The sequence below is a fragment of the Mixophyes fleayi genome, chromosome 3, assembly GCF_038048845.1.
Source record: "Mixophyes fleayi isolate aMixFle1 chromosome 3, aMixFle1.hap1, whole genome shotgun sequence".
Lineage (NCBI taxonomy): Eukaryota > Metazoa > Chordata > Amphibia > Anura > Limnodynastidae > Mixophyes > Mixophyes fleayi.
The window spans coordinates 328,281,996-328,296,950 of NC_134404.1; the positions used below are offsets into that span (position 1 = coordinate 328,281,996).

General features: G+C 40.7%; 1 protein-coding gene across 4 annotated transcripts; it reads left to right on the top strand.

Annotated features, from left to right (window-relative positions):
- The first annotated feature begins 267 nt into the window (after positions 1 to 267).
- On the top strand, positions 268 to 13,516 carry TATDN3 (TatD DNase domain containing 3). 4 transcript variants are annotated; one of them, XM_075204227.1, is made up of 10 exons: positions 268 to 420; positions 1,465 to 1,497; positions 1,659 to 1,732; positions 2,418 to 2,499; positions 2,920 to 2,982; positions 4,002 to 4,111; positions 5,422 to 5,477; positions 5,864 to 5,976; positions 7,224 to 7,304; positions 13,359 to 13,516. In XM_075204227.1, the coding sequence occupies exons 1-10, from the start codon at positions 289 to 291 to the stop codon at positions 13,497 to 13,499; spliced, it is 885 nt and encodes a 294-aa protein (XP_075060328.1). In that variant the 5' UTR covers positions 268 to 288; the 3' UTR covers positions 13,500 to 13,516. The 4 variants fall into 4 exon arrangements, with proteins under 4 accessions (XP_075060328.1, XP_075060329.1, XP_075060330.1 ...); XM_075204228.1 differs by having other exon boundaries at positions 275 to 420; positions 7,227 to 7,304; XM_075204229.1 differs by having other exon boundaries at positions 275 to 420; positions 7,230 to 7,304.
- The last annotated feature ends 1,439 nt before the right edge of the window (positions 13,517 to 14,955 follow it).

The following is a 14,955-nucleotide window of genomic DNA, read 5'->3' on the forward strand; positions in this document are numbered from 1 at the left end:
AACGTCTGATAATGCTTCATAACTAAATAATATCTGTCCCTCAGGGTCCTGACTGGAAAGCTGTACAACGGAAGTTACAGGTTCGCCATCTTACTACTCCCAAAAGTCGATTTTCATATATTAGTTACGTATGATTATACAAACGTTACATATTATTGTATAAGTGTCGTTATACGTTTCCAACATGGAGTGTTTTGTTTATAACTAACATTGATACTAAAACGTCACCCAGCTTTCAAGGAGTGGGTGTACAAAGATGGCGATCATCGAGACCCGCCGTATTTGCGCATGCGCAGTTGCGGTTGCGGTTTGAGCTCTGCTCATAACTGCGAGTACAAAAAAATTCAAGCATTCATTATGGACTGGTCCAGGGGTCTTGTGGACTGTCACTGTCACCTCTCTGCTGCAGAATTCGACCATGTAAGAGTCTTCAGCTGCCAACCATTCTGGGACTTGTAGTTCCACAACAGCTAGAAATCTGTATGTTGCTTAAGCCTGTATGTATCACTCTTTGCAGTGGGGGTCTATACGGTGGTATGCCATACCTCCATTTCTCCCACTGCCTTCATTGTAAAGCTATCAAATGCAATTCACTTACATTTCCATTACATTTTTCATACCACCACTTCTAAATTTCCATTCTGAACACTGTGGGGCATATTCAATTGTTGGCGTTACACGGAAAAGTAATGCGGTGTGCGCACTATTACCGTCATTACGGTAATAGTGCGCGTAATTACCGTTATTACGGTACCTTTCACGCTGGATTTCAGCTCGCAGATCAGGGAGCTGCGAACTGAAATCCGGCTTAGTATTACCGTAATAAAGGTAATACTTTTAACGCTGCGGGAAACGGCAACAATTGAATATGTCCCTGTGTATAATAAAGTTTAATTATGTGCTAAAGTAGAACCAACCTTTCTTGGCATGTTTATCATATTTAATTTAAAAAAAAGAATTGACAGGTTATGCCGTTGTAATTGCTGCCAGTGTCCATAGCTTTCTGGCCTGTCTTAATGCTGGAGGGCCCAAGATGTCAATGGCAGAGGCCACAATCAACAGGAGCAAATTCATACTGAATTGGTGAAGTATGTAGTAAATATAGCATCTTATTGGATATGTGCGGCCTCTGTCCATTAATAAGGTGCTGAATTCACAACACAGCAGCTGGTGTCCTCCAGCACTCACTCCAGGCTTGAAAACAGAAGGCACCAACAATAATTACTAACGGTCAGGTCACAAGGGGGAAAGACCCTCACTTAATTGTTAAACAAGGGAAGGGAGAAGTAGCCGAAGAGGGGTGCTTTCAAATTAACAATCACTATAAGCTATTGTCTGGGGAGACAGGCAGTTATGGATATCTTCCTGCATAGGTTGCCTGTCTCCACAATCTTGGGTCTTTGCTGATCCCTGCTGATATATTTGTATTATTTATTGAGTGTTTTTTTGTTTAATAATTCACAGGACATTGATAACGTTTTAGAAGCAGCAAAGGCAGTAAGTACAGTAATAAATCTATACCAATATTCATGCTTGTAACACTTGTATCTAAACAATGCTTTGTCACACTTTATTTTCACTTGGTAGCAGCTTACATTTCATCTAAGAATTTTACTGATGGTTTTCACCCTGCTTTGGATTTGGTTTCTTGGTTTCAGATCGGTGTTCAGGCTTTAGTAGCAGTTGCAGAGCACTCGGCAGAGTTTGAAAAATTAATACACCTTTCTAAGAGGTAAGCTGCAAATGCTGGAAATGTGGTCTGTGTCTTATTTCATGCTACAATCCCATCCTTGTCTGTCTATGTGTTGGTTTTTACATAGGTAATAGGCATATGGTTCTCTGTGAGTGTGGTCTTGTCCCCATAAGCAGCAGTTATTGTGTATACAGAATTGTGTATAATGTACCTACCTAAAGTGTATAGAAGCATCCATGTGGTTTCCTATAGTTTAAACAGAGTTGTTTTTCATCTGGGTCCGGAGGCCTAGTTCCAATGAGTTTTGTGTGTGAAACCTCAGCTCCTGGCAATCTGATTGGTGGATAGTTCTGGCCATTCACCAGAGTGCCGGATACCCGCTAAATGGAACTATCTACAAATCAGAGTGCTGAAATCCATTTAGAAGGTATCAATGGTCAGCGCTATCCACAAATCAGTGTCACGAAAACATCTCTTCCACTTGGTAACTTGCTTATATATGAATTGTTTTTACCAGCAAGTGCATTTGTGGTGCAAGTGCAAGTGGTGAGTGCATTTGTTGCCTACATTCTCAACCCAATTGATATTATCATGATTTAATTTGCTGCTATTCAGTATAAGTATATTTTGTGATAGTCAGCTGTTGATGATGGCTGGGAAATGACATCAGTGTGACTATCTGAGTTTATCAATTGCTTAATCAATGGAACGTGACCAAACACAGGTTTCCGGGGCTGGTCTTTCCATGTTTAGGAGTGCACCCTGTCCAAGGGACCGCAACAGAACAACGCAGCGCGACTCTTAAGGTAAGATTGATTCAGCTGTATCTATCGCCTGTCATTCAGAATCTAGTTTAACTGATGATTTTAGTGTGTGGCTGTCATTATAATGCTATATTACTCCATCAGAAAAGTCCTTAATATAGGATAATGGCTTAAAAATCAACGGAAACCTTAAATATCTTTAATGGTGCTATAAATAATTCCTTCTAGTATCCCTGCTCAATTCATTAACGTAGCGGTAGGATTCGTTCACACCTGTCCGCTATTAATGTACTTTTCATCTGCTAATAAAGAGAATTGGTTGCAGAAGTTGCTGGACTGGTTATATACCAACATTGTTTATTATTGGATATCTAGGTCAATATCACAGCTTGTGCAGCTTATATCACAATACAAACCCTCGTATAGTAACATCTGATAACAGACATTTGTTTTATTTCACAGGACTTAGAAGATGCTTTGCCTCTGATTGAACGCTACAAAAAAGATTTGGTGGCTATTGGCGAGGTATTGGATATGTCATCTGCAGTATTTTTTCTTCCCTCAGATCACTTATATCTCTGTTGTGAGTCCTAATGCTAGCATACTGGCACAAAGTTGTACAGTTTGTGAAGGAAATGTTGTTCACATGCACAGATTGTGCAGTTACTCGCATACCAAAAGGATGAATGGCTAAAACAAAGGATTTGTGGGTAAGACATAAAAATATCATTGAGGGGTAATTCAACACAGCCGTACATTATTATCATTATTATGGTAATTTCTCAGCTGATTTTTGCTCGTAGCTCTATGAGCCAGGAGTAAAAATCTGCAAAGAAATTACTGTAGTAATAATGCATGGGCAGCACAGTGGCTCAGTGGTTAGCACTTCTGCCTCACAGCACTGGGGTCATGAGTTCAACTCCCGACCATGGCCTTATCTGTGAGGAGTTTGTATGTATGTTGTGTGGGTTTCCTCCGGGTGCTCCGGTTTCCTCCCACACTCCAAAAACATACTAGTAGGTTAATTGGCTGTTATCAAATTGACCCTAGTCTCTCTCTGTCTGTGTGTCTGTGTGTGTGTGTTAGGGAATTTAGACTGTAAGCTCCAATGGGGCAGGGACTGATGTGAGTGAGTTCTCTGTACAGCGCTGTGGAATTAGTGGCGCTATATAAATAGCTGCTGATGGTGATGATTGGTGAGATGATTGGTGAACAATGTGGCTAATTGAATCTACCCCAGAATGTGCTGTTAATTTACTGCATTGTCTAGTGGGACATTCTTTTGGGGGGATGTAAACCTAACTGATTTGTTTAATCAATTAATGCACGTATAGTTCATACCAATGGATTTATGTGGGTGATTTGTGTGAAGATTCTTTGCAGTTAAACAATTGTCAGTATTTGGAAAAGAGCAGAATTGTGTCATAATAGAAAATACCATTTGTTACATATATATATTGGCAATATACAGTATATTTTTTTGTAAATAGGGATAATAAAGCACATGGTTTTAGAGGTAATACTGTGTGTTTTTCTCACCACAGGTTGGGTTGGATTTCACGCCACGGATAGCGAGCACAGATGACCAGAAGGAAGAGCAGCGACAAGTGTTTATCAGACAGATAGAACTGGCCAATCAGCTTGATCTGCCTTTGTAAGACCCGTACTCAATATCAATACGTTTCGTTCATTTTTATTAAAGGGCAAAAACTGGTTCATGCGACTCGCTCCATATAAATCAATTCCAATTTTTTTCGAAAACAATCATATCTTTTATTATAAGCTACAAAGTAGCCAGGGTGACTTGGGCATTTTCTCATTAGGCAATATTTTAAGGGGGTGCTCTGACATAAAATTGGTTGAATATGCACACGCGTCTGTTCCGTAAATTTCTGAAAAGTGCGCTCAAGAAAAGTGAAGTGTAAAGACGGCTCCAATATCTAAGCATATAAAGTTGTGCTCGTTGTTGGGCCTTCTGCTCTGTATAGTAAGTATCTAATGTCATTGTGTGCAGTGCTCTGTCCCGGGAACCATTACTGCAGCTTACACAGCGAGATTAGACAGGCTGTCGGAGTACAGAGCTCACTGGCAAGCTGGTGTCTTCTACACGTCACAGCTCTCCTGCTGTGTGCAAGCTCCAGGAGAGATCATAGCGTGTAAAGAACACATTGAATAAAATGTAGTATGGCAAAGAAAATGACTTCAGAGGATGTGGGACTGGTCCTGTGTAAGCCTACAATGCTTATCTTGGATGGTCAGTAAGGAAGCACGGTGGCTTAGTGGTTAGCACTTCTGCCTTACAGCACTGGGGTCATGAGTTCAATTCCCAACCATGACCTTATCTGTGTGGAGTTTGTATGTTCTCCCCGTATTTGCGTGGGTTTCTTCCGGGTGCTCCGGTTTCCTCCCACACTCCCAAAAAAATACTGGTAGGTTAATTAGCTGCTAACAACTTTACCCTAGTCTGTGTGTCTGTCTGTGTGTGTGTGTGTGTGTGTGTGTGTGTGTGTGTGTGTGTGTGTATGTCAGGGAATTTAGACTGTAAGCCCCAACAGGAGGGGACTGATGTGGGTGAGTTCTCTGTACAGCGCTGCGGAATTAGTTTCGCTATATAAATAAATGGTGATGACGATGATGAAGGAAGCTATACTTCACTAGTCCGTAATGTTAAACTGTCTAATCATATAATATGGCTGGACTTGGCTTGTCATTTTCAAAGTAATGCAGCTATATAAGGATTGTCAGATTACAGGGGGCAAAGTTTTATCAACCAATCATACTTTCTATTTTAAAAGTGTAAACAGATGCAAGCTGATATCCGATTGGTTGCTGTGGGTTACAACAAATTTCTGCTGATTGCATCAAGCTTATCTTTTAAATGACAGTGACTCCTACAGTCTTTGCATCATTTTTTTTATTTGGTTTTTTTTTTAAATTTTATGTATTTTGTTTTCCCCCCACCAGAAATGTTCACTCACGTTCAGCTGGACGACCGACCATTAGTCTGTTGAAGGAACAGGGTATAGTATTCTAATTTATACCTGTTTTCTGTATTCGCTCAAGATTGGTTATAACAGCGATATACACTGTCGTTTTATAGAGAACATTTTTTGTGGCAGGGGCTAACATGAAGTCATGAGGTCGGCCATTTTGTTGACTGAACTAATGTTCTTTAGAGTGCAGCCTATCAATACAGCAGAGCCCATTGACGTCACCGTGGTACCTTGTCACATATATAGTAGAAGCAGACATTTTCGGGCTCACTGAGGCACAGAGATGTCAGTAGTTGGTTAGAACACTCTTCAAGATCACAAGATGGCTGCATTCTCGTGAATACTGGTTTAGCCCCCAAAATGGTGGCCTCCATCATGTGGTGAATGTTGTACTTTATTTTTGGGTTTTACAGGTGCTCAAAATGTGCTCCTCCACGCATTTGATGGGAAGCCATCAGTGGCCATGGAAGGTGTCAAAGCTGGATTCTTCTTTTCCATCCCTCCCTCTATCATCCGGAGTGAGCAGGTAATGTATAATAAGAATCGTGTGACACGTCCATATTACACACTGCTACGGGTGTCTCCATGGTGGGATAGGACGTTACTTCAGATTTCTGTACTGATGTCCACACATGCTGGGATATCTGGCAATGGCTCTATATTGCTGTGTTTGTGGTCCCAAAACAACCGTCATACCCTGTAATAGTCCTATAACAATGAATTGTGGACGTGTTGGTAAATGTGGTCTGAAGATGACGTTGGCCTGTGTGTGGACGCTCATCTTTCAGTCACATTATAGAGGCCCTAGTAATGCCAGAAGAATGTAGTCTGCTCGGCCCAAGCACCGAACACCCAGAATTTGTCCAAAATGGCTATTTACGTGTGTGGCCAAAGCAGACTTTGATCCAAGAGGCAGGTTGTACTGTGAGTGGCGTAAGGGTGTATGACCTCAGTGTGGGTGGCCTGAACATGGGGACAGTTCTCGATAGTAATGTGATCGAAGATCATATTTCTGTTCTGACCATACAAACAGGCTCCTATGTGTTCTGTTTTCCGCTCTGCCCAAACGCCAAACACTGATATCTCATCTGTGGCCATCGATAGGTGTAGCTACATTAGAAATGGATCCTGTTGATCAGGCTGAGCTGCAGGACTGTCTGACTTACGCGGTTGGTGTCACGTCCATAGCAGTGCTAACTGTGAATGCAGTTTAGATATGTGTCAGATTATGAGTGAATAGAACATCCCTAAAGTTCTTCATGTGGACTACTAAAACTAATATATACCTTGCTTGGCTAACCGCGGTGACCGCGCACTGAGAATACAATGCAGCATTCCTGTGCAGTGGGTATGTAGGAGCACACTAGTATAAGGAATAGAGGGGCGCTGCTCTTGTCATCAATGCTGCACTGTTTTCATTGCATGTTGTCTAACTGAGGTCAAACCGCATCATATGAGCAGCAAACTTGCTTGTTTTCTAGAATTAGTAAAAACATATAAAGTTTAGTGGGTGAAGTTCATTAACATAAAATACAGTTTAATTTACCATCTGGGTAATAGTTCTCCACCCGCGCCATTCCCTGATAGCTCAAACAGACCAGCACTGCACTCCTGTCTCCAGAAGAGCAGCATTGAAACCCGCGCATCCGGTCTCCGGACCGTTGAAGTGGAGTATTTTCAGAACAGTTTATTTTATTTTCATGAACGTCTTTTTGAACGGTGTTTTCCTTATTGTACCAATAAAATATTTGATGAAATCTCATCTTGTTTAAGAAGCAGAAACTGGTGAAGCAGCTGCCTCTAGAGAACATGTGTCTGGAAACAGATTCCCCGGCTCTCGGGCCAGAAAAGCAGGTACAGCTGAAGGCATTCTAACCCTGTTTTTTATGTTTGTTGTAAATATTAAGAGATATGTCTTTATAAGTTTTTGATACACATGTTTGCACAGTCCCATACTCTTTTTATGTGGGCAGCACGGTGGCTTAGTGGTTAGTATTACTACAGCACTGGAGTCATGAGTTTGATTCCTGACCATGGCCTTATCTTGTGGAGTTTGTATGTTCTCCCTGTGTTTGCGTGGGTTTCCTCCCACACTCCAAAAACATACTAGTAGGTTAATTGGCTGCTATTAAATTGCCCTTAGTCTCTCTTGGTCTGTGTCTGTGTCTGTCTGTGTGTGTCTTAGGGAATTTAAACTGTAAGCTCCAATGGGGCAGGGACTGATGTGAGTGAGTTCTCTGTACAGCGCTGCGGAATTAGTGGCGCTATATAAATAAATGATGATCTCCTCTCAAAGTCCTCCTGTCAGTCTTATTCACATGATAATCCCCTCACAGTACAATTATTTGGGGCTGTGGCTTATTGCAATGCAGTGTGACATGTTGGGGGGTGACCAGTCCAAAAATAGAGCAAGCAAAGGGAAAAGTAGTACGAAGCCCTAGTGTGGTTCATACCCTGTACAGATGGATGCTACATCTTGCATATGAAATCTCTTGTGCTAGACACCATTTGACAAAGGCTAATTATAGAGTAAAATACATTTTAAAAGCATGTTCTGTTCTCTACGTTTAATCCACTTTGCGTGCAATTGAAATCTGTAATGTTGTGAAGATAACAGACATGTCTGTAAATAGCATCATCGGCAAGATATTTTCCAAATCGTTTCCTGTTTAAAAAGCATTTACGAGGCTGATTGGGAAAAGGATCTAGGCCCCCCTCCGGACGATGAGGCATGGGACGACATGAGACTGGGGATAGCCAAAAGCTCCATATCCACCAAACTTAAAGAAACCTCTTATAAAATCTATTACCGTTGGTATTATACCCCTACTCGACTCCACAGCATGTTTCCCTCTTCTTCACCTTATTGTTGGAGGGGTTGTGGCCACAGGGGAACTATGCTCCATATATGGTGGACCTGCCCAACTATCTCCTCCTTCTGGGATGTGGTTTGTGGCATTCTAAACTCTCTATTTGAGGCTCCCGTCGCAAAGGACCCCTGGGTGTTTCTACTATGCTATCCTCCCCCAGAACTTGACAAATTTTCCAAAAAACTAGCTTCACATATACTGACAGCGGCTAAATCCCTTATCGCGCTAAACTGGAAAAAAACGTCCCCTCCCTCTCTAACAGCCCTTAAAAAACAAATCTGGCATGTCGCAGCCATGGAACAGATTACCTATTACCTCCATGATAGAGGCCATGTTTTTAACCAGGTTTGGGCTCCTTGGCAGTTTGTGGAGAGCTCGCGTCCCCCTAACAATTAGCCCCGTGATAAGGACCCATGTGGGGTAAGTCCAGCTCCCTTATACGCTTTGCCCCCTTATCTTCTTGAGTCGTCTACACACTCTCCACCCCCTGAGCTCTTTCATATACCTGCTTTGTGGTCTCCCCCCCCCCCCCCCCCCCTTCCTCTCTGACTCCCTTCCCCCCACTCCCACATTTCACACTTTCACTACAGTTATATACAATTTGATACCGCATATAAAATTGTAAAAATGGTTGTCTCATTATAAGCTTCTATGTACATGTTGATTCAATTGTTCTGACTGTTTTTGTACGTCTGTTCAATAATAACACTCTTATTCCCTGTATTTGCTTATATGACCAACCAAAATAAAGAATTTTTTTTAAAAAAAAAGCATTTACGTGTGCCTCCAGAGCAGGGGTTATACGTCCCACTTATACACCACATTCAAGCACCAAACATATAAAAAAGAGGCAACTCTCCCACACATATTTTGTGTATTGCAATTGGCTGTTAAATTTTGTGTTGTAAACTGTCTAATCCTCCAATGGGTTACGTTGGTCTATCCCTATGAACAAGACTGAATACTCCACACCTCCAGGAATTATAATGTCTATAATGACTGATTTTAGGTTATTGTAGCACTAAAAACTAATATTTATACCCAGTTGGTAATAAATGTTAAATGTTTCCAGGCAGTCTAGTACAATAAAAGCCAATAAATAAATTACAATCCCAGATACTGTACAGAATCATCACTCAATTGGCACTTAATATGGTGTCATATTATACTTTTATATATCATTTTATTTTTCAGTGATCCTCAGTAATATGTAATGATGTTACTATGAGTCCGCGATCATTATAAGAAGGTAATTTATTATACTCTGACTTCCCTGATCCAGAATCTTGTAATCACGCTTGCAGTTAAGTTTCACACAAACGATATATATCACTTAATTATAGGTGTTACTGCGTAGACTGCACCTGTACTGTGGTATCACTTATTAGATGATGTTTAGTGCTAATTGGGTGCTGATTCTTAAGAATGCCTGGGACTGCAGTTAATATATCTTTATCTATTTACACAAATATATGTATTTACTTTGATAAGTTTGTTATATGTTGTCAACTGGGTAGAAATTGATGTTGTTATAAGCATATTTATATATACTGTGTGTGTATGTGTATATATATGTATATATATATATATACAAGTTAACCCGTGCATGATACTCATGCACTCTAGTCAAATCAAGCTACTTAAGGTGTTAAAAAGGTTCTTGTCATGCATTTGGGCCTAGTCCAGGCCTCCTCAGGGGAAGAGCGTTCTTTCCCGACGCAAGCGCCCTTTTTTAACGTGGTTTTGTCCACATGTCACCACCTCATCATTTTTCTCCATCACCTCATCCTTCATCTTCATCGCCACATCCTTCATCAAGCTACTTAAGGTGTTAAAAACTCCCCACTGTCACCCCCGGCAACCACCACCCACTCCCAACTGTCACTTCTCCTTCAAGAAATATATAGGTCAGTGTATAACTCTGCCCAGCAGGTGGCGCTGCAGCTTGGCTTTTTTTTTTTCACACATGCCACTAGGCATTTATATAGTAGATATAAAATGTGTGTGTGTGTGTGTGTGTGTGTGTGTCTATATATATATATATATATATATATATATATATATATATATATATATATATATATATATATATATATATATATATATATATATATATATATATATATATATATATATAATGTGTGTGTGTATATCTTCCGGAATGTCTGGGAGACTCTCGCATTTTGGGAGAGTCTCACGGACTCCCGGGAGAGTATGGCAATCTCCCGAATTCTGCCCACTTCCTAGTGAAGTGGGCAGAATTTAGTCCAAAATTCCGCGATTCTCCGTGAATCGCAGCATTTGGCCCCGTCCCCGGTGTAAAATAACGCGTTTGCGTCATTACGTCACAGAGGCGGGTTCAAAATGACAAGATTTTTGGCACCCGCCCCCCTCACGCCCACCTCCCCCGGCAGGCTCCCGGAAGACAAATCCATAAAGTTGGTAAGTATTATATATATATATATATATATATATATATATACACCACATCAGAACCCATCTACACTCTGTCTTAAAGATGTGGGATGTGCCTCCGTTGCCTGTGATGGGTTGGAATGTGCTTTTTTAACACTGGAATTTCGTTACTGCTGTACAGTGTCTTTATTTCATAGTTGAAATTTTTTTTGTCACCCACACATACTGGAGGCAATAAGTTTATGTACTGACCCATTGACCACAGGAATGCTAGCTATCACTACATGCCTCAGTGATGTCACTTACTTCTAGTGAATTGGTGGCTCTGTGATGTCATTGGTTTCCGGTCAGTTGGTAGTCAGCAGATTTGTTTAGCCTAAACCCCTGCCCCTGCTGTGTGAGGCACAGAACACTTTGGTAGATGCCAATATGCAGAGAAATGAAGTTGTCTTTACAAAATTTCTCCTGCCTGTGTTTTCTACTGAATAAGTAAATAAAATGGATTTACTTCCCTTTAATATGTATGCTGCTCACGTCACTTTAGCTGCCAGTATAGACAAACTTTTGATCTCTGTTGTTACATGTAGAATCTAGGTAACTATTTTCAATTCTAATTAATTTTTTTTGCCCTGTGTCTGGGGACATAACCAGACTGAAACTATCCCTGTGATTGTCTGCATCATTCATTGGCTGTGACAGCCGTTCTTCTCTGAAGAATACACACTGCCACTAATCTAGTAATTCTGTCTACTGATGTTTTCCATGTGGTTATTTTGCATTGCAAAGCGATTCGCAGCAGCCTGATCTGATTTATACACTTGCCCTTGAAAATGTAAACAATGTTTTCTAACCAGTTTTAGGCATTCAGATGGGTGAAAAAGGTATATTTATTAAATGTGTTTGTGCCTCACTTATTTTCTCTGAGTAGGGGGGAAAACTGAATGTGTGTATTCAATTGTTATTGTAGCTAATGCTTTGCCAAATTGAGACACACTAAAGTGTTCTACAGCTTCTACAAATAGTGGAGACCTTGCTCAACACTGGTTACCGTTTACAATGAGACAAATGTGACTGTAATTATAATGATGCATTAACCACATTATTATTGTTATTATAATTATTATTATTATTGGGGTTCTCTGTTTACATTTGTTTATTTGGGTTTTTTTTCAAATTCACATCGGTTTGAGTAGTTCATTTATGGGTTTTTTGATTTTTTTTATATTCCTCAGAGCCCTCATTCATTTTGTCTGCAGCTATGTTCTGTAAAGTAATATATACATTTTTCTCCCCACTGGGTGATGCTGTAGAATATGTTGGAGTTTTATAAATAAAAGAACAATAATAATTGTTTTATATAACACACTATTAACAAATGCATTATAACCTACTGTCGCTACACCTCTTAGATTGTAAACTCATCTGAGCAAAGGCCATCTTTACCTTCTGTTTCATGTCATTGTATGTAACTTGTTACCTTTCCCCAATGGACAACACTGCGTAATATGTCAGCACTGTATAAATAAACAGTAATCCCCTGCACTTCCCAGTATCCTGGTTGCTCAGCTTACAGCTGTTGGGTGGGGATGTAATTCCCTGTAATGTGCTGCCGGAGGGTACTACGGTACCTGATCATCGCAGTTCTTCCTTATCACCTCTATGGCGAGCGAGGAAAAATCAGTAAAGATACATTGCCTTTACGATCGTCCCAGAGGCACCTACAGGGCATGGAATAACCCCCCTTTAAGAGAGTTCTGGGTTCCCCGCACTCTCCTTCCACCAGTAATTGATTGTAACGTGTGATATCACTTTATAGCACGGTGGCTCAGTGGTTAGCACTTCTGCCTCACAGCACTGGGGTCATGAGTTCACATTCCCGACCATGGCCTTATCTGTGGGGAGTTTGTATGTTCTCCCCGTGTTTGCCTGGGTTTCCCCCGGGTGCTCCGGTTTCCTCCCACACTCCAAAAACTTACTGGTAGGTTAATTGGCTGCTAACAAAATTGACCCTAGTCTCTCTCTCTCTCTGTCTGTGGTTGTGTGTTAGGGAATTTAGACTGTAAGCTCCAATGGGGCAGGGACTGATGTGAATGAGTTCTCTGTACAGCGCTGCGGAATTAGTGGCGCTATATAAATGATGATGATGATGATGATGATAATGATAGTACAGCTTATGTTATCATTTTCTATATTAGTATGGCACATTCTAATGGGCTATGGGTGGCAGGGGAATAGATGGAAGCCTCACAAAGCATGTAAATGTAGCAGCTTACAGCCATAACTCTGGAAAGGGGGTGGTATTCAGAAAATTATCTGCTGCCTGGCTCTGACCTGGCTTCCCCTGTTGCCAGGGTAAGCTGTCTCTTTGGCTTGTCCCCATGTTAATGTCCCACCCTCTCTACAAGGAAAGCTCATACTAACATATGTTTTTATGGGACATCTATGGAAATGACATGGCATTTTTAAGTGCTATGTTATCTCTCTTTTGACATACATTCCTGGTATACAATATACATTAGGAGCTTTGCTGGAAATACAAATAATAAAGCTATCGCTGCTTGAAATCAGATTCACAGACACGTATCTTATCGAGCTGTCACTTTTTTTTTTCTTTGTCTCGCAGGTAAGAAATGAACCAAAAAACATCACCTTTTCTGCAGAATACATCGCCAAAGTCAAAGGAATCTCTTTGGAAACGGTGATTGAAGTTACTACAAAGAACGCACTCAGGCTGTTCCCTAGACTGCTACACGTTCACAAATAAAGAACCTGTTTTATAAATGTGTGGAATTATATATCACATGGGATAATATCCAGTGTTTCAGTGCCGGCTGATCACATATTATCTCCTCTGAGATCTACTAGGAATCAGGTTGCAGAAGAACTGCTCCTACCCAAGCTGTACAGAGTGGGACTGTTAGAAGAACAGGTGTGCCACCTGTCAGTGTGTAGGTGTACGTTCTAGCCAATATCATTAGAGGGACAAAGCACATTGTGTACCCTTATACGGTCTCCGGGGGAGGGTTCCACTTTGGACAAATCATTAGTAGTGTTCTTGTTAAATGCCAGTTTCAGGTACAGATCTATTCCTGTGTTGAGGGAACAGATTCCTTATTTGCAGTGTTTCGAGAATGGCAGCCGGGCACATAAATCAGCGGAATAGGGGATAGTTCTCCCTGGAATACCTGTAAAATGTTACACTATTAGGAACGAATATGGTATGTCCAAATAGTATGAAACGCTGTACCTGCTGCTACCTCTCATTGTCTTTACTATGAGGATATATCATGTAGAAACGGGCGTACAAAGTAGTTTGGATTTTTATTTGTATTCTGATTATACTGTAGGTGTTTCTACATTTTTTCCTTCGCTTAGTGCAGGTCAGGCCAACCTTTTGCGCTCTTGGTGTTGTGAAACTACAAGTCCCAGCATACCTTGCATCTCTTGGCTGGCTATCTACTGGCAAAGCATCTTGGGGCTTGTAGTTTCACAGTAGGTTGAACATGCCTGTTTTACTGCATGCTTCCAGATATCTCCACGTTCAGTTCCTTTGGAAGGAGAATTAACAAATGACCCTGCAGTTATGTTAGTTAGAAGAGGGATTGTTACTCTACAACTTTAGTTCTGGGTGGAGTTTTATTTTTGGCAAATATGAATAATATGTATTCAAACAAAAGTTTATTTTTAAAAGGCAACTTAAAAATAGAAAACTCCACATTAAACCATGGTTAGACCACTCTGTTTGTGACAGCCAAATAAATAGTAGCTTCTGCTGATTAATTATAGGAATTTTTACTGGAAACATTTCGAAATACTAAAGTCTGCCAGATGTTTATTTTAATAGCAAAAAAGGAAATTCAGAAATTCTGACTCTATTGAAACTTTTGAACAAACATAATATAATATATAAAGATACATATCCATATATAAAACATTTAGAAACGTTTTTGTTAACCTATCTCGTAAAACATGCAGATGAATTGAGAACAAATACAGTAATAAAACAATACTAGGTACTACAGACCGACAGAGAGGTAAGAGGACCCTGCTCGCAAGGTTACTATCTATGGGACAATAGGAGTTTGATACAGTTTGCTCTGGCTGTCACAGGCAGATCACATGATCGCAGGGGAATGATTCCTCCACCCCTGCGATCGCATCTTGGTGCCTGGCCGTCACGGTGACAGCCAGGCAGAAGACAGAGTAGCGGAGACCAGCGG

Coding starts and splice junctions, on each gene's coding strand:
- TATDN3 (XM_075204227.1), top strand. CDS start 289: ATGCGCAGTTGCGGTTGCGGTTTGAGCTCTGCTCATAACTGCGAGTAC. Junction 1,498..1,658: donor TTTTAGAAGCAGCAAAGGCA/GTAAGTACAGTA, acceptor TCTTGGTTTCAG/ATCGGTGTTCAGGCTTTAGT. Junction 7,305..13,358: donor CTCTCGGGCCAGAAAAGCAG/GTACAGCTGAAG, acceptor TTTGTCTCGCAG/GTAAGAAATGAACCAAAAAA.